At 36.3% G+C, this 26,723-nt stretch overlaps 1 protein-coding gene across 14 annotated transcripts in view; it reads right to left on the bottom strand.

The window, feature by feature from the left end:
* The window catches only part of PEAK1 (pseudopodium enriched atypical kinase 1), a 259,266-nt gene that overhangs the window by 59,761 nt on the left and 172,782 nt on the right, over positions 1–26,723 (bottom strand). For all 14 annotated transcript variants that reach the window (XM_011382136.2, XM_011382141.2, XM_011382137.2 and 11 more), the window contains one exon: positions 3,008–6,250. In XM_011382136.2, the coding sequence (XP_011380438.1) occupies positions 3,008–6,135 (3,128 nt within the window). In that variant the 5' untranslated portion in view covers positions 6,136–6,250. The remainder of the gene's footprint in view (positions 1–3,007; positions 6,251–26,723) is intronic.

Raw genomic sequence — 26,723 nt, 5'->3', positions numbered from 1 at the left:
TTTGCCTACAATGTCTTTTATAATCAGCTGGCAAAGTCTTATTTGTCTTTTAAGACCTGGTTTGTATTTCATTTTTGAGATGTCTCCTTTAAGCTGATTTTTGTGCTTATGTACCACTCCGCATAAACATTGTTTTAGCATTTATCATACTGAGAGCAGAGGGGCTACTATCATTTTAAAATACCCAATACGTACAAGACTCTGTGCTAATTCTTTTGCATATTTTCTCATTATATCCTCTAATTCTATATGATAGGTATCATTATAGCCACTGTACACAGAAGGACCAGACAGACAGCCGAAGCTAACATAAAACCCAATTATTTCAGCAGTGTGAAAATTTCCCCATTTGTCCCTATTGACACTGTTAAATACTCAATTTATGTTGCCTGAACGGTCAAATAAATGAACTTAGTGACAATTTAATCCCATAATAAAAGGCTCTTCAAAGTCCCTCATGTTTCAGAGCCTACATCCTGGCCTTCAGTATTTTTCATTCCTTATTCCTTATGTTTGGATTTGGAATCATTTACTCATAGAAAAACTTGTATATTCATTTCATACAGCAGTGTATTTCCAGGTACAGCATGGTGACTTAATGATTACACTGCTGGCAAACCAGAAACATAAATGTTGACATTTGAAAGGAATGTTTTTCCTCTCGAAGTTGCTTCAGAAAAATAACAGCGGTGTCTCCAAGTAAATGAGGTGATTATTGTAAAACAAATGGTGTATAGTTTTCAATATGTGTATTCATGTTTTAAACTTTTTGAAAAGCTAAAAAAACTATTTAATACCTCTTTTCTACTTAGTCTTGGACGTTATGAAATGTGAAAATTCCCGTGTGCCTCTAAGAAAAGCGTAATACCTCAAAATTGCTTTAGTTAGATACAGCACGTATCTTTAGAATGGTGGTAAGAGATAAGAGTGGTTCCATAGGTGTGGCCCCAGGACCAGCAGCATCAGCATCACCTGAGATTGCTAGAAACACAAATTATTAGGACCCACCTCAGACCTACTGAATCAGACACTACGGGGGTGGGGGCCAGCAATCTGTGTTTCACAACCCTCCAGTTATTGTTGTAATGTATGGTTAAACCTGAGAACCCATGAGAAAAACTAATCACATCATCTGGATTCATGAATGTTACCTATAAAGAACTGATACATTTTAGAAGATATGACTGGCCCATGTATTACCAAATCTGTGAAAATATAAGCTGTATAGTAAGAAGTCTATCACGCCAAGGGCCTGGGCCATCCTCATGCCTACATATCAGTGGCAAGAAGCTAAAGTAGAGAGTTTCATCCTATAGAAGAGAGGCCAAATAATTCCTTGGCTCTGCCTTCCAGGATGTTGGTAAATATCCCATAGCCATTCTAATCTGCAAGAACTATCTGACATTCCCTCACAAGTAACTGCAACCATGTGCTGTCTAAATTGCTTCTTTCCTAAGAAAAACACTAACTTGTAATACATGCATTTTATTACTACTGGACTACAACACTCTATCATCCACTTTCAACTACCAATGACACACTATTATAAATGTACTACCAGGAGTACATTTATAATCACTATTCTATTGCTTTGGTATTACATGGAATTAAGGAAAACAGGAACTTGCTAGCATTTCGACAATAATTTGTAGGTATGTAAAAAGCCTATTTTAGTAAAGAATATATATAAAATTTCCTAGCATTTTGTTAGAAAAAGTGAAGGCATTAAGTGATTACTTCATTTTTATTTATACTTTTCTAAAAAAAAAAAAAAAAAAAAAAAGCTGGTGAGAGAATCTGCCCAGTTTATTGTCCTTGCCAGAGAGATCACACCTGTTACAGAAGTTTTACTGTCAATCAGGAGGGAGGATGACTCAGAATCAGATGAATGAAGCACCTGGAGCATATCTCTAAGCATAAAAAGACAGGAGATATAAGGAAAACATCCCATTTATTACAAAACTGGGATAGTAGTTCCTTGTTTTTATTGGTAGTTCATTAATGATGCTTACAATACAAATGAGAAAGAAAAAACTTAAGCTTCCTAAAGTTTGTGAATGATTAAAAGACAAAATATAAAAATTTTGTTTGATCTTGCATTGATTAACAATGTTAACATTATAGGAAGAATACAAGCTTTAGAGTGAGGCAGATCAGGGTTTGAATTCTGACTCTGACTAGCTGTGTAAATGTGGTCAATTCTTAACTTACTAGATTTTTAGTTTCCTCATCTGAAGAGTACAACCAATCTGTAGAGGACTGTCATAAGGATTTGAGATAAATATTTGGGATGTGCCTTACACAGAGTAGATGATCATTAAACAGTTATTACAGTATTAAAGAAAACTAATGCCTAGAGAACTGATGTGGGTATACACTCTGCCTGGCTGAACTGAGGATTAAAGCATAGGTCTCAATATCAATAACCAATGTCTCCAATCTCATTTACATGCGAAATAACTATTAACAGCTTGTACACTATGCCCCACCCCCACTCCACTCTGCAACACTTGGAAGGACAGAAAGAGACAGCAATGAAAAACCATATATTCCCTTAAAATAAACTACTGCATATAGAGATAACAACTTGGTGAGCCAAAAAGAATTGCTTGAAGAGTTTTATGTCATCTACAGTGAGGGGAAGAACAGTACCACCATTTATTCATTTAATCCTGTTTTGTCTGCACACTATCATAGCATTTCAAAGTAACATATTATTTATTACTATTAAGGTGTTATGGATTTATTTGCTTTTCTAGGTGAAAGCTCCTCTGCATTCACCAGAATGTAGCAGGCTACTTTAAAGTTCCAGGGCCATAAATCTTGTCTAATGCAATAAGATCACTTTAATAATATGTTAATCTTGGAATGCAGTTATAGATAGATGGCCACTAAGTGCTACTTACAAACAAAAATGGCTCTTCTGTAATCTTAAAGATATAAAAAAACTTAGGACCTGAAAATGTGTTTAAAAATTTCCCATATTCTGCCAGTCTATTTTACATACCTGAGAATTTTTTTAGGAATCTGTGGAGAAGAAGGACTCCTTTTCTTCTCTAGGTCCTGTAGTAAACCATCCTCTGTTCCACCCTTCTCCATGATTGCTGACTGGTCTGCCCTGGCCTTGCTCTGATCCACACTGAGGTGGCCTTGGGCAGGGTCGCACCTGTACATGAAGATGATGGCTGGCTTCTCACTGGATTCTCCTTTTGCCTCTGTGAACCAGTGATGGCGCTGAACTGGAGGAGGGGGCAGCATGTGGATGACTGTGCCATCCAGGCCCACCAGTTTCCCTTTCTCTCGGTCTTTCTCTTTATCATCCTCCTCATCTGTTTTCCGACGGCGGAAGAAGCTTTTAAATGATATCCAGCGTTTAGGTTTTGCATCAGCTGCCCGCCTGCTGCTTTCAGAGTGCAAAACTGATTCGGCTTCTGTTGACCTGGGAGAGCTGGCTGGCTTTGTCCAGTTGGTGAAATGCTTCTGCAAAAGGTTACTTGCATGGTAAGGGGAGGAAGTAGAGCGTGGTGGGGGAAAAGGAGGTGGTAGCTCACCTTGGGGATTAGTCACTAATTTGGAGGGAGGGGTGGTGACTGGCTTTGCCAGAGGATCTTTCTGTACTTTGGTGGTAAGATTTTCTGTGGTCTGAGGTGCTTCAGCCTCACTACTGGGCTGAGACGTAAAGAGAGATTTGGGCCGGACTGGTGTACTCTTAGCAGCATCAACATCTGAGGGAACAGCATATAGCTCTTCCACACTGCAAGCTTTAGGGCCAGACTGGGGCATTTCTGGAGGAGACTGTGGGGGTTGGATAGAAGCCACAATCTGAGAAAGCACTGTACTTGCTTTCTCCCTGGTGCTGCTGCCACTGCCCACTATCTGAGACTCCTGAGTGCCTTCTATTTTGGCAACAGGTTCTTGAATGGTTCTCTGGATCTTTGTTGGGGAGTTGTGGCTGGAACTATAGCTTCTCTGTGGTGAAGACTGACCTCTGTTAAGACAGCTGTTAAATTCCTGGACCTTCTGAGCCACTGAGCCCCTTTTACGCTCTGTGCTGTTTGAAAACCCTTTAGCTTGGGGGCATTCAGTGGGTTTGCTAGTGGTGTCATCAGACACTTTGCTTGCAGTTTCTATTTCTTCGTAAGTATGGCTTATTATACTTGTGGTTTTTTCCTTCACTGAAAGTTCTCCACTTGTTCCGAGAAAACTTTTATAAATGGCTAGATTGTCATATGCATTTGGATTGATTACAATAGGAACCTTGACAGCATTTTTGGAACTCCGAGCATAAGCCGGCTCATCATGAATGATTATTGGAAAAGGTGGCATACCAGCATTGTTATAACTATTAAATTTTATTTCAGACAGATTAGGTGACTTAACAGGGATGGTTCTGGAGGAAATGTTTGTAGCTATAGGTGAAGTAGGTGCTGATTTGTGACAGTTTTTCCTTGGAGGGACATTTGGTCCAGTTCCACTACTAATTAATTCTACCTTAGGGATCTTTTGTCGTGGACTAGTACTGGAAGTCCAAACTTCCTGGTATCGAATTGCACTGGATTTCTGGGAATGGGCACTTATGAGTCCTGATGTCAATGCAGGTGATGTTACTGGAGAGTTTGGAGTAGAAGATGAGCTTTTTGTCTTGGGGCTATTAACAGGGCCCTCCAGGTGCTCACTGGCCATGGCTGCGGACACGTCTACGACAGTATATGGCTTGCACAATGGCTGTTCAAGATTCACAACACGGTAGGGCTTCGCTTGTTCTTCTACAGGAATGAGGTTTATGGTTACTGCTTGCCCAGCAATATCCGTAGAGGCTTTACTTTCTTCCTTCTCAGTTTGTACAGCAATCTTGCCATCTTTCTCTTCTAATCGGAGAGCAAGGACTGCTTTATGTGTCTCTGGAACTTTCACTGAGCTTCTGGATGCTTGTGATAAATCTTTCTCCTGATTATTGCCAGAGAGACTTTCATAATTGGGCTCACTTTCCTTCATGTCCTTAGAATCTCCTGGGTTACCAGGAGATACTCCCCCATTACAAATCTTCTGGGATATACTACTGGCTGTCTCTGAACGTGATTCTTCTGTTAAAGAAGATTCTGGTGATGTGGAGTCAGATGATACCATGCTCTGAATACTTCCTGGTACATAGGAGACCACGGAATTCTCTTCATAACCATTCAGGATTTCATCATAACTGTCATCATAATCTACAGCACAGATTCTCTGCAGAGACTTATTTCGTAGAGGAACAGTATTCCATTTTTTGTCCACACAGAATCGAACAGGAGATAAAGTGTTTGCCCTAAAGTTTGCGAAGCGAGGTTGCCCTCTCATGCGAATCTCCATGGCCAACAGCTCTTCATCACTCTCATCCCAGCTCTCATGCTCCTCCTCCATGTTACTGAAAAGTTCATCTTCCTCACTCTCCTCACCACTAGAAAACTCTGGGTAACAGAACCGGCCCCCTTCATTACTGATCACTTCTGTGCTCCCACTCAGAATAACGTGCTTGCCCTGAGTATCCTTCATCCCACCCATCATGCAACTTGGTGGAAGCTTTCTTTCCAATGATCGTTTATAGCAATCATTTATTCTTTCTAAGAATGTTTCTCTAGAGTTTGTTTCATTTCCTCTTATCTGAGGAGTAGTATCCAAGCCTGCTATCTCCTTCAACACTTCAGTTAGTCCATTATTGTTATTTGGTATCTTCTTTGCACTATCATTATTGTCGTAAGGTTTAGGAACACGGCTAAATCCTTCGATATCCTCTTCATTATTATTATTAAGTGGTTTCTGAGTCAAGGCTGTCCTGTTTTGGTTTCTCCCTATGATGACAGGTTTGTTCTCACTGTGTTCTTGGATACTAAGCTCACCACATATACTTTGCCCATCTGCTACCATCATAGTGGGCTTCACAGCTATAGTGGGTTTTTTAGCCACAGGAGGCCGGAAGTTTCCGGTGTTCCTGATGCGGTGGTTGTTACTGTGATTGGCATTAGTTTTCACATTGCCATGGGTGATGGGTGCCTTCTCAGGGTCTGGGGGAAACTGGTGCAAGCTTTTAGGTTTAAAGCAGTTCTTGCATTCTCCAGGTTTCCAAACGTGTTCAGTAAAGGTGCTACAAGCAGACATTTTTTAAAATAGAACTTCATAAACAATGCTTTCCTTTCAGTGCATGGCAATACTTTCATCCGTTAGTTTTCACCTCCCCTATGTATCACAGCAGCTCTTGTTAAATGTGATCAACCTGTGGGGGATAGGGAGGGGAAAGGAAGAAAATCTGAATGCAAAAGGCACTATGAGGCTTTTCATGATGAATAGCTTGATAAAATTGGCCCTGTTCCTTAAATTAAAAGATTGAGAGAAAAACTAATTTGAATACATTCTGAACTCCCTTTAGCCAATCAGCACTTTAGAAAGTTAGTTTTTTAACCATAATTTTATGCATTGTTCTGGAACCATATCTAATCCTTCAGTTGATGTCTCTGGCAATGATACTGTGACTTTCCCCCCGGAAATGCCTTTGAAACTGCTCTGTTATCTACCAATCTGACATTTCTTAGGCCACTGTGGGTTCTTCTTCTACCCTCTCTATATATTTTGAATATCTCATAGACTCCTCAAACTCAATGCATTAAAAACTAATCCTCTAACTACCTCTTTCCTCAAGTTCAAGAAACTATTTTACTCTATCCCTCCTCTACTCCCCAGACCCCTTCTTACTCTTGTCTTTTATCCTAGTTCAGTTAATGTCACTATCATTCACCTCAATTGTTAAGCTTCAACCTTTAGACCATTCTTGACACCTCTCCCCTCACTTCAAACTCCACATCTTACTAACTCCCTAGTCTTGCCAATTTTATTTATTACATTTCACTAGAACTCGTTCTTGCCATTACCAGACACGGAATAATTCAAATATTCACCATCTGTTGCCTAGATTCCTGCAATAAACTGATAACTGATCTTCGCATCTGTAGTCTCACCCCATTCCAATCTAACCTCTCTACACTTGTCAGTCAAGGTGTAGTCAGTTAAGCATTATCAATCTAATCTGGGAGCTTGTTAGAAAGGCAGTATCTTAGGGTCAATCCCAGAGTTACTGGATTAGAATCCACATTTTAATGAGATTCTCAGGTGATTCCAACTATTCTATACTACCACCAAATTTTACTTTCTAAAATGCTAATATGATCATCTTCTTATCTAGCTTAATTATTCTGTGGTTTAATCTTACTAAATGTCACTGTGCAGACTGCAGGTTTCTAGCGAAATAAGAACCACCTAGGAAACCACCCTAGATGTACCGAGTCAATCTCTGAGGGATCAGTCCAGGAATCTGATTTTTACAACAAATTCTCCAGGTAATTCCTTGAGCACTGAGGTAGTGGAACCTCTGAGTTATAGTATGGAATACAAGCCCCTTAGCTTTCATGATATGGTCCTTGCCTCCCTTCTAGCATATGTCTTGAAAATCAGGTAGCCTTAAACTCTAGATTCCACTGGGCTACTCCATGGCACTATCAAAGCCATTCAGACATATCTCGATGAACAAGCACTTTCATTTTTTAATTGTCTGTTTCCTCACTTAAAGAAGTTTTTGAGTTTCTTTAAGGCCTGGGCTACATCTTATTCATCTTTACATGTCTAGTATAATACGGTGAATAAACACTGGTTGATTAAATGTGCTGGTTTTAAGGTTTATCTTTTTAAAAATAAATCTTGTGGCTCTCTCTCATCTTAGGGACATAGCTGCAGATCTTCCCACAGAACATCACTACAGTCTTCCATTTCTACATTGGATATTATAATAAAGTTGGCAGTAGGCATGTACATGTAAGAACTATTTTCATAAATGGAAAGGTTAACTCTATTCCTGTACAATGACAGTGACAGGATCCTTGCTTTGGTCAGAAATCCAGAGTTTTTGCCAAGTTTCAACATGCTTATAAAGAAGAAAAATATATTCTCTTAAAAAAATATATACACAGACTGACATCAGAAACGTGGCAGAGAGATGCCCCCAGACCTATCCCCTTGAAACAACAATAAGCTGAACATCCAAAAATCAACGAAAAACAACCAAACTTCCAGGACGTCAGAGCATGGCATCTGAGCATAAAAGATACCACAGGTCAGAACCCCAGTGTCAGGCAGTGGACTGGGAGAAACAAAGAAGCTGCCTCTCATAGCCGGAACTCCCTGTAGGAGGAGGGTGAGGGGAGAAAGTGTGGTGAGTTCCCTGAACAGCTCTGCCTAGGAGAACTGTGAGCTCCCTGTGGCCAGAGGCAGTGCCAGGTCATCAGGTCAGAAAGCAGAGAAACGGGGACGGCAGAAAAGTAGGAATGGAAGATAAACAACAGTTGATTTTTACCCACCATGGTTTCAAAACCAAGGCCCTTCCCCCCATAGACTCCAAGCCCGAAAACTGTGAAACCCCAGAAGAAACACTACAGAAACTAACACTAACAACTGACTGGAACTGAGACTGCGATTAGCAAGTGTGATTAAATATCTATAAGAGAAAAAAAGACATTATTAAGACTTTATATAAAGCATAGATCCAAGAGGCTTAGACACCACCTACTAAAAGAAAAGCGCTTTCCTTGAAACAGACTAGGGCCCATTATATAATATTCTTTCTGGGGGGGAGGGGAAAAAAGCAGAATACACTTCCATTAATGTCCAGGCAAAGAAACAGTCCATTAAACACTATGAACGAACAATCAAGGCGACAAAGCATCTAAGAAAGAAAGAGAAAAGTCTCCAGATAATAAGCTTAGAGATATAGAAATATGCGACTTAAATGATAGAGATTCAGGATGGTACTTCTGAAAAAACTCAATGAGATCCAAAATGAATCATATCAACAATTTCAGGAATTAAAAAATGACTAGATGAGCAGAATGAGTTCTTTAGCAAGGAGATTTAACACCCCTGCCCCCCAAATCTAAGGAATGAGCTGGAGCTTGAAATTCAAGAAGTCAACAGAACACCCAATTATCTCAACCCAAAAAGGCGTTCACCAAGACACACTGTATTAAAGTTATTGAAAATCAATGACAAAGATAGAATTCTCAAGGCAGCCAGGGAGAAGAAAACAGTAACGTATAAAGGAAATCCATTAGATTATCATCAGACTTCTCAGTGCAGACCTTAAAAGCCAGAAAGGAATGGAATCAAATATTTAAACTATCACGTGAAAGTAACTACCAGCCAAGAATAATGTATCCAGCTAAGCTCGCCTTTAGATATGAAGGAGAAATAAAGACCTTTTCAGACATACAAAAACTTAGGAATTTCTCCACTATGAGGCCTGTACTACAGGAAATACTGAAAGAGATCAGCTCACCTAAAACAAAATGACAAACAAACAAACAAACAAACAAAAACCCACCACCACAACCAACAATAACAAAAAAAACATAATTAGGAGTAAAGAGACTAGCAGGCTGATAGAAGCAGAGGAGTGCAACCCTTACTAGGACCAGGACATTATAAGCTTAAAATAAGAAGAGATTTGCTATAGCAAGATAGTAATGAACATTCAGCATATATAGGGACAAAATGAGACAACAATGACTGAAAAGGGGAGGATTCAGAGATCCAAATTCACAAAGGAGAATGGAGATAAGGCACAGGCAGAAGAAAAGGAACTACTATATATATATAACTATCCTTTTCATATTCATAGTGGTAACCACAGGGCAAAGATTTAGAATGGAAGTATATAACATAAAACAAGAAGGCCAAGAGGGAAAATCCACAAAAGCCAACCAAAATAAAGAAAACAGAAACACATAAAAAGGAAGCAATGGAAACATCGAGCTACCAGAAAGCAAAAGATAAAATGGCTATAAGCAGATTTCATATTGCAATAATCAACCTAAATATAAATGAACTGAACTCACCAATAAAAAGACAAAGAGTTGCAGAATGGATCAAAAAACAAAACCCAACCATATGCTGCCTCCAGGAGACACATCTCAGTTCCAAAGACAAATAGAGACTCAAAGTGAAAGGGTAGAAAATGATATTTCCAGCAAATGGCATTCAGAGAAAAGCAGGAGTTGGGTACTAATATTGGAAAAAATAGACTTCAATATCAAAAAGGTACAGAAAGATACCGAGGGACACTTCATAATGATAAAGACATATAACACTTATTAATATCTATGCTCCGAGTGTTATGTACCAAGAAGACATAACACTTATTAATATCTATGCTCCCAATCAGGAAGCCCCAAAATAAAGCAAATACTAACAGAACTAAAGAGAGAAACAGACTAAAACACCATCGTAGTAGGGGACCTAAATACCCCACTGTCGGATATGGACAGCTCATCCAAACAGAAAATCAATAAGGAAATAACATCCTTAAATGACACATTAGACAAACTGGAAATAATTGACATTTACAGAGCCTTCCATCCCAAAACAGCTGCTTATATATTCTTCTCTAGTGCACATGGAACATTCTCAAGGACTGAACACATACTGGGACACAGAGATAGCCTCAACAAATATAAGAGGGTTGAAATCATACCAACCATATTCTCTGATCACAGTGCTTTGAAACTAGAGATCAACTGCAAAAAGAAAGTAGGAAGAACAACAAATACATGGAGATTAAACAACATGCTACTGATGAATAACTGGGTCAGAAAAAAATAAAGAGAGATACATAGAAACAAATGATAATGATAGTACAACATATCAAAACTTTTGGGACACGGCAAAAGCAATCATAAGAGAAAAGTTCTTATTGATAAAGGCCTATCTCCAAAAACAAGAACGAGCCCAAATAAACAACCTAACGCTTCATCTTAAAAAACTAGAAATGGAAGAACAAATGGAAGAAGCCTAAAGTCGGCAGAAGGAAAGATATAACCAAAATTAGAGCAGAACTAAAGGAAATTGAAAACAAAAAAAAATAGTAGAAAAAACAAATGCAACAAAGAGCTGGTTCTTTGAGAAGGATAATAAAATTGGCAAACCCCTGGCTAGACTCACTAAAGAAAGAGAAAAGACACAAATAAAATCAGGGATGAAAGAGGGGAAATTACGACAGACACTGCAGAAATACAAAGGATCTTAAAAAGAATACTATGAAACAGTATATAATACCTAATTTAATAACCTAGAGGAAATGGACCAGTACTTAGAAAAATACAACCTTCGTAGACTGAATCAAGAAGAACTCGAAAATCTGAATAGATCTATCAGCCATATAAAAATTGAAACAATCATCAAAAAACCTACCAAAAAGTAAAAGTCCAGGACCAGATGGCTTCACCAGTGAATTCTACCAAACATTCAAAGAAGACTTAATATCTACTCTCCTCAAACTCTTCCAAAAAATCGAAGAGGAGGCAATACTTCCCAACTCATTTTATGAGGCCAATATTACCCTCATACCAAAACCTAGTAAAGATAAGAGAAAAAAAGAAAGTTACAGACTGATATCTCTCATGAACACAGATACAAAAATCCTAAAAAAGATAATAGCAAACTGAATACAGCAACATATTAAAAAGATGCAGTATCTAAGGAACAAAAAGAACAAACTAATCAAAAATAGACTCATAAATATAGTGGACAATTTGGTGATGTACAGAGGGGAGCGGGGTTGAGAGGCCGGGAGAATAGGGTGACAAAATAAAAGCCAAAAACATATAGTGGAGAAAGAAAAGCCTCTTCAATAAATGGTGCTGGGAAAACTGGAAAGCCACCTGCAAAAGAATGAAACTAGACTACTGCCCATCACCACACACCAAAATTAACTCAAAATGGATTAAAGACCTGAATAGAAGACCTGAAACAATAAAGTGCTTAGAAGAAAACACAGGAACTAAACTCAAAGACCTTGGACTTAAAGAGGATTTTATGAATCTGACCTCAAAGGCAAGGGAAGTAAAAGCTAAAATAAATGAATCGGACTACACCAAACTTAAAAGCTTCTGCTCAGCAAAAGAAACTGTTGACAAGGCAGAGACAACCATCCGAATAGGAAAATATATTTGCAAGCAGTGCCTCCGATAAGGGCTTAATATCCAACATATACAAAGAACTCATATAACTCAGTAACAACAACAACAAAAAAAACCCAAATGATCCAATCAAAAAATGGGCAGAGGGCCTGAACAGACATTTCTCCCTAGAGGACATACAAATGGTCAACACATACATGAAAAGATGCTCAACATCGCTAACTATTAAGGAAATGCAAATCAAAACCACAATGAGATACCATGTCACACCTGTTGGGATAGCTATAATCAACAGGACAAGTAATAACAAATGCTGGAGAGGATGTGGAGAAATAGGAACCCTCATACACTGCTGGTGGAATTGCAAATACACACACACAAAGCTAAGCCCCTTATAAACAATACTCATAAAGCACTCTGCCTCAGTGGAAGAAGTACAGACTGAAAGATCAAAGAACTCCATAAGAAGAATCCAACAAACCAGCCAAAATCTAAGTTCATTATTTGCTGGAGATCACTGAACTACTGTTTCAATAAGATTCAAATATATTTTTCGAGTGTTTGAAAGCATTTATTACTCTTTCAAATATTCTGAAAGATACATCCCTTAGTTGATGAAATCATTTCCTATTAGCCTGAGACTAGAACACATTAAAAAAAGACACACTAAAAAATAATAGCTGTAAGTGTGATGACACAGAAGCCAGATGAGATTTCATTAAGGGAAAGAAGACAATTATTCAAATGCTGCTGGCAGGTAATGGAGAATGAGGACCTAAATGTGCCCACTGGACTTGGTGCTGTAAGCTCATTGGTGATCTTAGCATGAACTATTTTGGTGCAATGGTGGAGATGGAAAGCAGACTTTGGTGCATTGAAGAGTGAGGAGATAAGAGAGATTAAGTGTAGGTAACTTTTTGGAGAAGTTAGGTGAAAAGTAGGGGTATGTCTAGAAAGGACTTCCTTATTTTAAGATGGCAGAAACTAGATCATGTTGAATGCTAATATTGGATAAAGGCACAGATGAGTGGTAGAGGCTGAAAAGGTAGGAAAAAGAGGTCAATAATCACAAAACTTAGAATGTTAAAACTGAGTAGGCCCCTAGATCAATCCTTCTGTTTTATAAATGAGGCAAAACTGAGGCCCAGAAAGATAGCCCATACAGTAAATGAAAAAGACCTGGAACTGAGACTCAAGGCTATAGCTACCTACGATATGCTTTGTTTTTAATTTTTTCTTTTATATATGCTCTCTGTGAGAAATAAGAAAAGCATAAAGAAAACAGAAATCGCGTGTAATCCTGTTACTCAGAAGTAATTTCTATTAATGTTTGGAACAGTTCCTGTCAATCACCAAGAATTTTCTTAAAAAACAAAAACAAAAACAAAAACAAAAAAACAACATTCCCTGTCTATTCAGCACTACATGGCATTGAATACAATAAGGCATCCTGGCCTAATAGCTTGTTAACCAAGCTAAATCCACTGTGGTGAGAGGAATTAAATTTTCTCTTTATAAACAGTACAGTATATTTTCTTTTTCCAAGACTGGTTGATAAATAGTAAAACTAATTCCCTACTTTGAGTGCAAGTAGGTTAGTTCTGTCAAGGGATGGCTGTTGAGTTGATTAGCAGCTATAACATTACTCACAGGATAGACAAAAGAGATTCACATTCACTAGGAACACAATTAGCTTATGTCAGTGCCGTGTGCAACAGAAACTCATCAATAAAACCGAGACCTTGGATTTGACATTCTTTTAGAAGTTCTATGTACATCCGCATTCATGCTGCTATAAAACCATGAGATGAACCAAGCAAACACCTTTAGCAAGCACAAGATGGAGCTGCTGTCTAAGCCTTAACTATGAGGTTTTCGTTTTTCAACACTAATTATGTTTGGAGACAAAGATGTGCACTTAAAGACAGTGCCATAACTATTTTAATTTATAATGGCTCTCACAAAGAGAAGCTGTATCAGGTGTAGCTCTGTCCAAAGAGCAGTCCTTAGGCTTTACTGCCTTGTGAAATGACTTCAATAGCAATCAATAGCTAGCAGCTTTGCCTGCTCAACATTGACACCCCTAAAATAGAAAACTCTAGTCATCAAAGTTATGCTTGAGAAAAAAAAAATGTCTCCCAAGGCACTTAAGTATAGGAAATATGACAATCTAACCTGGTGTCCTCTATTTATTTGCCAAAACAGACCTGATATGGACTTACCTAAGTTGAATAATAAAGGACTGTCAACTGAAAAATAAAAACCGGTCTGATATGGAATACCCAAATAGAATATTTGATAAGAAAAGCTCATTTGCCTCCACATTCCTTATAATCTCAAAGCAAATCCTCAGATGAAATGGTCAATGGGAGAGTTTAATGGCTGAATCTGCCCCTAGAAGCTAGCCAGAATTCCAAGACCTAAAATATGGTTTCATATTTGACAGCTTTCAAGACCAAAGCCATTCAGGCTGCAGATAAAGCTATTCAAGAGTAACTTATTGCACTTCAAGTCATGACAGCTTTTTAAGAACCTATTACTGCTTTTACTCTCTCTACTGCTATACAATGACAATAATTAGTTTGCTTCTAGTCCAACAGTTTAAAGCAAATTTGATACTAAACAATTAAATCCACACTGGATTTCAATCTTGCAATAAACAGGCTGGGCAGAAAGAGCTGGAGCTCCTTAAGCTGAATGCAGTTTCCAAGTCAACGAAAAGAGGGAGAGTGTTGTAGGTGGTATATAAACACCATATATACAACATTTCCTAAAGGTGCCCAAGGAAAATCTGTTAATAATAAAGGAGGATGGGGAATGGACTGCTAAGTTCCTTCCCCAAACCTGTGACTCCCAGAGGCCATTATTTCTCTTCATAAAATCTGTCACATTGCCACAGAGACAAAGTCAAGAATCCTCACTGCTGTAAATAGGCTTTTAAGGATACTCTCACTAAGGAACTATTGCCTATGTCATTCTACACAATCCATCTCTAGGAAACTAGGGTAAAATTTACAAGTCCACGTTTTCATTAGGCTTTTGTAATGGAACATATGGGTCACTTATATAAAAAAAGGAAAAGAAAATGTGACAAGTATCCTCATATCACTGTTCCCAACTTTTCCTTCTTCCACAATAAAAATGCTGACCTCATACCTCAACAGCTGCTAAAACCTTCAGCATATGACTAAAAGGGTGGGGAAAGGAAGTGAAAGCAAAGCTGCAGGAAAAGATTTGTAGGAGATAAAACACAGCTCTAATTTGGTACATAAGTGGAAATTCCATGAGTAAAAGAAACCTCCTTGAGATCTCTCTCTCTCTCTCTCTCTCTCTCTCTCTCTCACACACACACATTACAGTACTTTGCTATCATCAGAATACGGAAGATCTTAAGACATAAGGTTTTGCTGTTTATAGAAGAAACTAAAACTTGCTTAATACCAATCCAGTTTTTAAATTCAAACTTTTTGATGAACTAGTTAAATAATAGTAATTATTATAAACTTGTTATAAGATTATAAGTTCCAAAATGTTCACTGAACCTACCTTAGACCCTTACTTAAGATGGTACACATCAGAGAAAAGGTTAAAATGTTTTCTAATAACAGCTAAGGACTTGATAGTCTTTTACAATTTATTCTGTTCACAAACTGTTCCCTCTGCCTGGAATATATTTCCTCTAATGCTGTTTCATTTGGCAAAACCCAATTTATCCTTCAAGAATCAGTTCAAATGGTATCAGTGCTGAAACTTTACCTGATTCCTTAAATACCTTTAATATAGTACCATGTTGTATTGTAATTATATAAGTTCCTAGAAGGAACTTCTCTATATCTCTTGGATTGCTTGAAAAATATGAGATATGAAATAATGTTTGCTGAATAATAATAATTCTAGGTACCATTTACTACTAAGTCCCAGGCACTATCTGAAGCACTTTACCCATGAAAACTCTCAGTTCTCACAAAAACTCTATGATGTATATACTACTATTAGCCCCACTTCACTAATGAAGAAACTAAGACTTGCCCAATGTCACAAATCTGGTAAATGGAAGAGCCAGGATGGATGAATCAATGCTTGTATGCACAAACGGTAGAGCTCAGCTACCCATGATGGCATCCAGAGGCTACTTTAGACATCAGCATGGTGGTACCTGAAAGGCAAACCACTGCCCACCATAGTGGAATTATACCTTGAACAAAGAAGCATTAAATATAAGCACACATGTGCTTCCCCCAGCTCAGCTTTGAGTTGGGCCAGGTAGGTCCATGTGCTCACTGCAGAGCAAGCGTGGAATAAACTAACAGACATACAATCAGCTATTTAGGCTGCCCCAAAGTTGTGCTTTCAGCGTATTGAACGAATGAATATTGAGGCAAATTAATCATGATCTTTCATCCAGTCCAGCTGGAGTCAGGAGCCACCCTTATTTGGAGGGACCTCTGAAGTGGCTGGTTGAGAATGAATGGTGGGATGCTGCTAGAAGTTGCCTTGCCCTCAACTACTGAGCTGTCAAGTGAAGATGCCAGACTGTAAAAAGATGTGAAGAAAAGATAGGTGCTCTCTGGTTTAAAAGAAGAGAATAAGAAAAGGAGAAAAGAAGGCAGTACAAGATTCAAAGGCAAGAAAAAGATGACGAAGAGGGTAAAAAGAAATTAGAAAGGAAAGAGTCAATCATTCTGAGATAAATCATACTTGAATTTTATAGCAACATAATCAGAGGAAGCAAAACTGTCATTTGTTACCACTCTTCATCGTATCTGGAGGCTTTATTTTCTTCCATGACTTGTATGTTTGGTAGGAGGTATTATTTTTCCACACTAAATTTTGCCTTCCCTAGCTATGGAAAAGAATAAACAATACATTCTGAAAAACATTTATATTTAGACTTTTTAAAGGGAAAAAGTCTGAATTATACAATACTTAAAAAAATATATTTATTGCTTTCAAAGAGACCATAAACTAGTGTAACAGTCTTTCCTGGTAAGGGTGTTTGGAAGACCTGTTCTAATAAATAGGTAAGAATTATTTTTATAATAGTTATTTAAAAATGCCTTAAAAACACATTAAAAGAGTACTTTTCAAACTGGGATCCAGTATATATTTTCAAAGGTCTGTGAGTCTCCAAAAGAGTTTCAACACTAAACTGAAAGCAAAGTTTACACCCACTTAAAATAAATTAATATAAACATATGCTGGATCATTGCAATAGCCACTTATTAACTAAGAAGTTACAGGATTTACAAAATGATTACAAATGTATACATACATTTGTTTTTCTACTCTGAACTGCCATCAGGCACACCACTTTAATTTTAAGGATTAATAGAAAAGGAGGCTCACTTAATATGCAAATGATACTGTCCCACTAAGTAAAGATCAAAATGACATGGTGCACACACTGTACATTGTACCAATCTTGGATTTTCAATATCCTGGAAAGAAATTTGGCAGAAGAAGAGAGCCAATGATAATGAAAGCTGCCAAGAAACTTGTGGGGTGGCAGGCAGCTCCATACTCATATTGTGAGCAACAATTTAGTTTCAGTAAACAATCATCTATCACATTAAAATAATGTTAATTTGCATGTCATTAGATTTATAGGCTTTTTTGTGCTTAACTTTTAAATAAGTTTTGGTTTACAGCTAAATGAGAAATATAAACATAAGGAATATATACCTAACTTTGTTCATATTTAAGTAAAATTACTATAATGTATACTGAAAGACTGCAGTTTTTTAATCAATTAAAAGGTGTCTATAACTTACTAAGGTTTGAAAAGCAGTGCTTAAAAACAATATTCTTTTATGTCAGGTAAGGATTCCTCTTGTGATATTATTTACATAATTAATTTGCTAAGCTCCTATTAAATGAGTATAATAATCATCTACCTCACAGAGCTATTGTTTAAATGAATTAAGATAAAATATGAAAATCTTTGTATGAAAATAGGAATTATATAGAATCTATAGGTGGCTTTGGGTAGTATGGACATTTTAATAATATTAATTCTTCGATCCATGAACACCAGGTATCTTTCTATTTGTTGTAGCTTCTTCAATTTCTTTCATCAAAGTCTTGTAGTTTTCAATGTACAAATTTTTCATTTCTTTGGTTAAATTTATTTCTAAGTATTTTATTGTTTTTTTGGTGCTATTGTGAATGGTATTATTTTATTTCTTTTTCAGGCATCTCATTTTTTTATGTATAGAAATATAACTGGTTTCTGCATATGGATTTTATTTATATCCTGCAACTTTACTGAATTCATTGATTAGTTAAGGTATAGGGCATATAGCCATATACCTTAAGGTCATCACTGTATTTTCCAGAATAGCACTGTGACTGACTTTGATGCTAATGATCGCAAGGTATCAAGTAAATGATAAATTATGTTTAGAATCTTATATTTAATAAGGAGAGAAGAAAATAGAAGTGTGAAATGTATTTTGGAAAGATTTTCATACAAATGGCTTTGTTTTTAAGTTTTTTATTTATTTATAAAATAAACACCCATTATAGCAAACTTGAAAAATAAAGATAGAATGAGGAAAAGGCACTCCAAATCTTAGCCTATGTTTTAAAAAAATGTAGGTCACATAAGCACTAAAAACATTTTAGTTAGAATAATGAACTCAAGCTCACAGTTACCTAGAAAATAACTCAATCTAGTTCTAGGACACAGAGAGCTAAGATTTTACTGTATCACGACACAGTTATTCATTCGACTCTTTTGTTTTAATGTGTGACTGGAATGACAGGGTAAGAAAGAGATGAGGAAATGGGGAGAAAAAAAGAAAATAAAAATAGAGTGTGAGAAAGAAGAAAGGAAACGCAAAAAAAAAAAAAAGGTGGGAGGACAATCACAAGTGCTAGGAAGAAAAGAAAAACAGAAAAAAGAAAAGCCCAATATAGGAGCAGACTCATTCAGAAAAAGGACAGTTCTTCTTTAATTTCCTGTTTCTTAACTCCCTTTGTTCTAATTGACTTCAGGTTGATGTGTTTACCCTTAGATGCATGCTGAATTCCAATGAAGTCCTCTTACCCACATACTTTATACCAAAACAATCCAGTTTTAAGGATTTTAATTGGTGTGCACCATTCCCTGAAATTTCGACATTTAAAAAATGAATAGGCTTGCTAAGTACCAGATGGTGACATGTATTAATTAATCAGACCTATTCAATGAATGAGCATATGAAAATGAAAGCAACTATTAGACATGTGCTGCTGACGACGTTCCACTCTGAGGAACTCTCCCTTTAAATGAGTGCCCACGGAAGGTCTAGATTTACTGTGCAGTATTCACAAGTCTCTTACACAATATTTGCAGCAGGGTTACCATTATTCTTGCATCTCCCTCTAGATCACTCTATATTGTATGCTAAGCAGCCTGCAAGTCCTGTTATTCTTCTATAATCTATTTAATCTTTATAAGCAAGAGCTAGCTATATATAAGGTTTGCATTTTTCTACTAAAGAGAAGATTTTATAAGCACATTAAGGTCATTTGTTAAATGTACAAACAGGTGAAGAACAGATCAAATGATCCAACTTCCTTCCTGCCCAATTTTGTCTGTCAGGCACTGAAAGCCATAGCATTGCTAGCTATGTCAGAGAATAAAACAGTGCAAATGACAAGTTGCCATGCTCTGGTTTTCTTGAAATATTGTTAGCACTGGGGAGAAAGGTATACTCTATTGCTGGGTCTCAAAATACTACTAGGTACATTTTTTGAAAGATAAAGAAATCCTAGAAACTATATGGTTTCTTAGCTCTTCATACGCACCACTCATGTATCTTGGATCATCACAATTTCAACTATATTCTAATCTCCCAAATCTCTCTAGATTTACTGAGAAAAACAGGTTTCTGATTTGTTGATGGAACTGAAAACTGAGTGGCTGATCAGGTAAGGAAGCAACAATGCATAAGACAAAACCTGGACTTTGGAGAAGAAAGAGGTGTTGTGAGACATAAACATTATCTGGTACACAGTAGACACTGACAAATGTTAGTTCCCTCCCCGAGATAACTAAAAAATGGTAGGGAAAATTTTTGTTTGCTCATTAAAAAATCAACTTGAGGGAAAACTAACAGAATATAATTATATTCTGTTATATATATAATTATATATAATTATTTTTGGAGAATTTAGAGATTATGTAGAAAATGTGATTTTTGAGTATACCTTTAAAATTAAAGACAATATAATTCCCTTCCAAAATAAGCCTAGAAGACAGTATTTCAAGAAATATGTTTATGATGTATGGTGATGGTTATTGCTTAAAATCATAATATTACCCAAAAGAATTCTTAGGGGAGGGCAAATCAATAGTAGAAACAACAAAACCTGTAGTTACAGCCTCCCCTAATGGCAAAGGTCATTTAAATTTGATTACCTTCCCTAGGCTCCTGCCTAAAAATAAAAGAGAGAGAGAATTAATTATTCAAGGAGAATTTAATTAATTTGGACAAAATTAAAAGTCAAAAATAATAACGTTTTCATCAGAGTTTCTGTGCAATGATTCAAAAATTTTTTGAAAATGTCTATTATTTTGGTTTAATAATTTTAGGGAGATTACTATTAACTTTCAAATTTTGGTTCTACCTTTCTTCTCCCCTTAAGAGAATATTTTGGTAGAGTGTTCAGCACACAGACAGACAAGTTCTTCTAACAGTCCATGTTCTGAGATAAGGCAAAATTCAGGAAGAGAAGATATCAAAACCAACCACAATTCCTAGCCTAAACACTTAAAAGAAACCATGTTAGAAAAACTGGAACCCTAACTGGAGAGAAAGCAATGATTTATACTAACATAAGCACACTAAGAAAATTTTTGCACAATTCTGAAAAACAATTTATTGTTAAATTATTAAGAACACAGTTTGCTAGTACCCCACAAATCTAGACAAAAAGAAAACACGATGCTTCTTTAACATAGAGGATGTGAATAGCTTAATGTGAAACTACATGAAAAAGGTCATAGCATCTGTTTTTACTTTACAGGTAGCTCTAGGAGATTGCATTAATATTAAACCTTAGCTTGATTTGGAACAATATTAGAGTCTAAAATAAATATCAAGTTTGACAGAAAGCAGGTAAGTAAGATGCACAAAGGGAGCCAGTGTGGTCTAAGTATGATATCGAACACAGTGGGTGGGGATAATACTTCTGTTTCTCTCTCTAAGATACAACTCTGAATTAGTCATTTCTGCCTCTGACTGCACAGCAAGCTACATCTAAGGTGCCTGGAATTCCTTGGAAAGGAGTCATGAATATATTAATATAAAAACAGACTCTGGAGTAGTTTTTTCTAGATGATATACCAAAAATGATGAAAAGACAGTATTTAGAATATGCTAGACTCTATGTAGTATTTTCAACACTAGAAAGACCCTTGACTGATGAAAGGGAGGCAGAATTGATTACTTCTTCATGAACAAAAGATGGTATCAGAAAATGGGGAAACAGTATTAACACATAAAAGGTTATCAATTTATACAATAAAATCTGAGATTAAAAAATAGGTCTTAATGTTGAAAAGACAGTAGTGAAACCTCTTTTTAAGAATCTAATCCCTGAAATCATTAACAGTAATCTTGAACTGCTTAAACTAAACTTGACACATTTAGCTTAGGCCATATAAATCTGAGAAGAAATGCTAAACATCTGTTAACATCTATACAGTTGATTATTAAAAAGAAATCACATCACAGTGAGTACGTGAAAAAATTTAACTCTAATTTTGGGGTTGGGGAAAAAATAAATTCACATTTGTTGAGGTATTAAAGTCAATATGCTGGAAACTTTATATAATAACACCTCATCTAATTCTCATAACCTTATAAGGTATGTATCATCTCCAATTTACAGATGAGGAAATTAAGGTTCAAGGTTACAAAATTAGATAACAGTGCAGTTAATAAATATTAGAACCAAGCCCATCTGACTCCAAATCCTGTGCTTCTTAAAATTAATAACATTTGTTATGGCAAAGATAATATATTTTACCCCAGAGGGGAGTTACTGCAAAGTATGATTCTACATGTTATAACTCTCTAAAGTTGGTTAGCAGGAAAAGTACAAAAAAAAAAACCAAGAAATTCACCATTTCAATGACAAGCAGAATAGGATCAAAATCATTTGATCCTATTGGAAGATCTTTCAAGCATCAAGAATTACTTGCTAACATTAAAGTTTATATTGAGTATGCTGGTCGTCCCCTCCCCGTGCCCCCTGCCATTTATCTCTTGTCTTCTAAGTGACTGGCAGGTCCAAAACGAGCAAACTCTCAAAATAAATGAAGCAAAAACCTTCCAGGATCCTGAACACAGTTTTTAAATTGTGAGGGACTTTCAAATTGTAAAAAGTGAAGCTACTACGCTATATTCATTTAGATAAAACTTGATTTTAGAGTAGGGCTTCTTAAACTTTAATGTGCTTACAAAGTACCTGTGTATCTGTAAAAACACAAATTTTGATTCAGTAGGTCTGGGGCCACAGACCATTATTTGAGTAGTGGGTTTTAGAATACATACAAAATATAGGTGTGATAAAAGTCTGGGAAATAGTATATGAAGAAATAATTTATACTGTTCCTCAGACAGGTAGCTAAAGTAGAGCACCATGATGAAGTTACTCTTGTAACTTCATAGTCTATCAAATTAAAATCAATAGCCCCACCCAGAAGAGCCAACACAATTTTGAAGAAGAAAGTCAAAGAACTGACACAACTCATTTATAAGACTAACTACAAAGCTATAATAATCAAGAGTGTGGTATTGGAGAAAGAATAAATAGATCCGTGGAACAGAACAGAGAGCTCAGAAACAGATCTTTACAAATACAGTCAACTGATCTTTGACAAAGGAGCAAAGGTAATTCAATGAAGAAAAGATAGTCTTTTCCACAACTAACACTGGAACAACTAGAAATATATATATTTATATTTATATATATATATATATATATATATATATATATATATTATATAGTATACATGGATAAAATGGTACAACCATAAAATGGAGTATTAGTCAGTAACAAAAAAATATGAGCTATCAAGCCAGGAAGATATAGAAGAACCTTAAATGCACATTACTAAATGAAAGAAGCCAATCTGAAAATGCTACATACTATGTGATTCCAATTGTAGTAAAAATATTAGTGGTTGCCAGGGGCTTGGTAGAAGGGAGATAATGAATAAGTGGAGCACAGAGAATTGTAGGGCAATGAAATTATTCTGTATAATGGTATAATGGTGGAGACATGACATTATGCATATGTCAAAACTCATAGAATGTACACCACCAAGAATAAATCCTAACGTAAACATTGGACTTTGTTTGATAATGATGTGAAAATATTGGTTCACTGATTGTTAACAAATGTACTACCACATTCGTGTGGGATTTTGATGGTAGGGGAGGCTGTGTATATGTGTGTGAAGAACAGGTATATGGGAACTCTCCACACTTTCCACTCAATTTTGCTATGAACCTAAAACTGCCCTATAAAATAAAGCCTATAAATTAAAAGAAAATCAAGAGTACACATCTCTCTAATGCTTAAAAAGATTTAATTAATGGTTAGCTATAAGCACTGAAAACTTCCACAGCTAAATTAGTGTAACAGTAAAATAATTTGAGTTTATACAAGAAGGTATATGTATTTTTTGTTTTTGGATTTAAAAATTTTAAACAAAATTTTGTTTTCCAAAAGAGTATTGCTTGACTGATTGACCAGGCAGAAGGGAGTCTTTCTTTTAACAGGGATCCATATCAGGGAGTACCAAGGCAGTGCCATGGGTGCTAGAAGAGAATGTGCAGGGATGATGGAGGATTTCTAACAAAGAGTACTATGTTTTCATTTTCCAGTTATGTTTTCAGTTTTCCTTCCAGGACTCTCACAGTGTTCCTCCTCAGCTCCAGGCTCAGTTCAGGCCTGGGACCAAGTTGGGCTGAAAACGGATCTGTGCTATTCTGAAATAAGGGATATGGCTCTGAGTAAAGTTCTTCCCCCTAAGATTTTCTACAGAGTTGGTGAGAAAAATCTAATGTTAAGCAAACTCTGCTATGCATCTGCTATCTTTCTGGCTCCTATTTACTGGACTACGATGACTACTAGGATGACTACTACTATTATTACCACTAGGACATATGTCTTATCTTTAATTCATATGATAACCTTGAGGGGCAGCAATTATCATTTTAATAAAAGAGGAAGTGAGGACTAAAGAGATTAAGTTACTTGTCCAACACCATATAGCTTTTAAGTAGTAAGCTAAGATATGAACTCAGTCTGAACTCACTTCAAAGTCTCACTCAATTCTATTAAATCATGCAGTTTCTATATTTCTTGATAATCACCACATGCCCTCTTTGCTGGGTTGAAACACTTCTCTAAGTTTCTGATCTCAGCACATCCCATTCCATTCTGTACTTGGTCATTCCCTTGGCTAGTGCCACCAGATGCTCTTAGGAAAATAATAATCCCATTTTCAGTATTTTTTCCATGGGACTTACATTGGCCAGGCCAGTAGCTTCTTCTCAGGGTGAACATTATTAATAATTGTTAACTACAGCATTCATTCTTCCTTTCATTTTTCTTCATTTAATTGCTTATATGAACTGGAAGATCTATGAATTCTAGGCAATGTAGTTTAGAGGAAAAACACTGTCCTTCCTACCTGAGGAAAAAAGCTAGGAAAATGACTCAAAAATCAAACTGCTGTTTAGAATAATAGAAACCAAATAAAACAAACCCAAATGATGAATTATGAAACAGTTAAAGTCTAATGTATTAAATGTATAAAAATAATCTAATGATTTTAGTAAGACAGAAACGTAACTGTGAGAAACTATTAATGAAAAACTGAATGGCCAAAAAAAAAAAGTCATGAGCAATTATTAAATAATACATGTCCTTTACCATCTCCATTACCACTTTGTATAGCAGCTATAAAACAAAGGTTCTACAAACTAATCAAAAACAGACTCACAAATACAGAGAGGACAATCTGGTGACTGCTAGAGGGGAGGGAGGTTGCGGGGCTGGGAAAAGGGTTGAAGGGCTTAAGAAGTACAAATCAGTAGTTAAGAGATGGTCACGGGGATGGGAGTGTGGCATAGGGAATACAGTCAGCAGTAATGTAATGGCTATTGTTTCATAAACTACATAAATGTCTAAATAATGTATTGTATACTTGAAACTAATAATAAAATAAAATGCTTTAAAATTTTTTAAAAATAAAGATCATGAACTCATAAAAAACATATGTTCCATAGAGTTCTTTTTGTTAAAATTCATTTTTGAAGGACTATCTTCTTTCTATTGCTATTTTTGAAATAAAGAAAGAGCTAAGTATCTAGACTGCAACTAAACTTACAGTACAGATTCAACTATTTATTCACTGACATAAAGACAGGATATAAGTGTTGAAAAAAGTTCTATAAAGAAAACAAATTGAAACCAGATCTAAAAAAAAATCTAAGATAATCTTTTATCTTTTTAATGTAAAATTTAAAAATCATGATATATAAGAGATGATATAGAAAGTTCAAGATTGCCATAGACCCTCAGACTTTGAGTCTAAACACTAGCAAAAGAGATTCTCAAAGTATCTGATTAAAGTCAAAACTCTGCATCCATTTTATCCTTAGCTTATTTCTCTATCCTTCAGGAAAAGATGCTTTTTTTTTTTTTTTTTTGCTAGAAACTATCAAACAAGCTGACAGATGGCAAGGGCATTGAATCAAGTCTAATTTGGGCTGAATTCAAGTTTGATTATCTGGAGACATAAAAGCAATTTACCTATATTAGCATCAAATGCCTAATACTAATAAAAATGTTATGAAAGTATGATCCAGTAGAAAGTTTTCTGTATTGGGACTTAAAAGATCCCTCCCACCCCATCCCCAGGCTAATTAGTTATAAAATTCTGGCAAAGTCACAGACTCTTTCTGCTTCAGGATCCATTATCTGTCCAATGGGGTGGAAGTAATTAGTCCTCCTTCCTATGAGATAGGATAAAATAATGGCCCCACAAAGATGTCCATATCCTAATCCCTAGAACCTGTGAAAATGTTACCTTATATAGCAAAAGGGGCTTTACAGATTTGATTAAATTAGGATCTTATATACTAATTTGACATGACTTGAATGTTTGTGATTTAAGTTACCTTAATCCACTTGCCTATGGCAAAGACAAACGAAACTCTGTTTTTCGAAGTTGTTTTGATGTAAGAATGAAGTAAGTTGTGTCAGGATGTCATCATTTCATCTGTTGTCATTGACAAGCACGCAGTAGCTCAGCTGCTGAGAGGCCCCACTGGGAACTTATCCATAAGAACACATAGAGAAGCAACTATGCCAAGGGGACATTTAGACTGTAAATACCGAGAGCTTGTGAGGACCTATTTGAGAGTTTCAGTCTGGGCAGTGCAACTCTTTGCTGACCTAAAATAGCTCTCCGAAGACCTTTGATGCATTAGCTCTCTGTGGTAAAGGCAGCTTTTTTATGAGTTGTGGTGAAAGCTGTACAGGGGCCCCCAGAAGGAGAACATCTTGCCCAACACCTGGAGCCATCATTCCCTAGCCACAAGGGACTTTGGTTTCAGCCCTGACAGCTGGAAGTCGGCTCGAGGTTGGTTAAGCCATCTCTCCCAAGTACCAACTCCTAAAAAGTTCACCTTGAGCTTAATTTGAACTTTATTCTTTTCATCT

The sequence above is a fragment of the Pteropus vampyrus genome, unplaced genomic scaffold, assembly GCF_000151845.1.
Source record: "Pteropus vampyrus isolate Shadow unplaced genomic scaffold, Pvam_2.0 Scaffold462, whole genome shotgun sequence".
Taxonomy (NCBI): domain Eukaryota; kingdom Metazoa; phylum Chordata; class Mammalia; order Chiroptera; family Pteropodidae; genus Pteropus; species Pteropus vampyrus.
The sequence above is the reverse complement of the archived record's forward strand: the minus strand, read 5'-3'. Positions and strand labels throughout refer to the sequence as shown.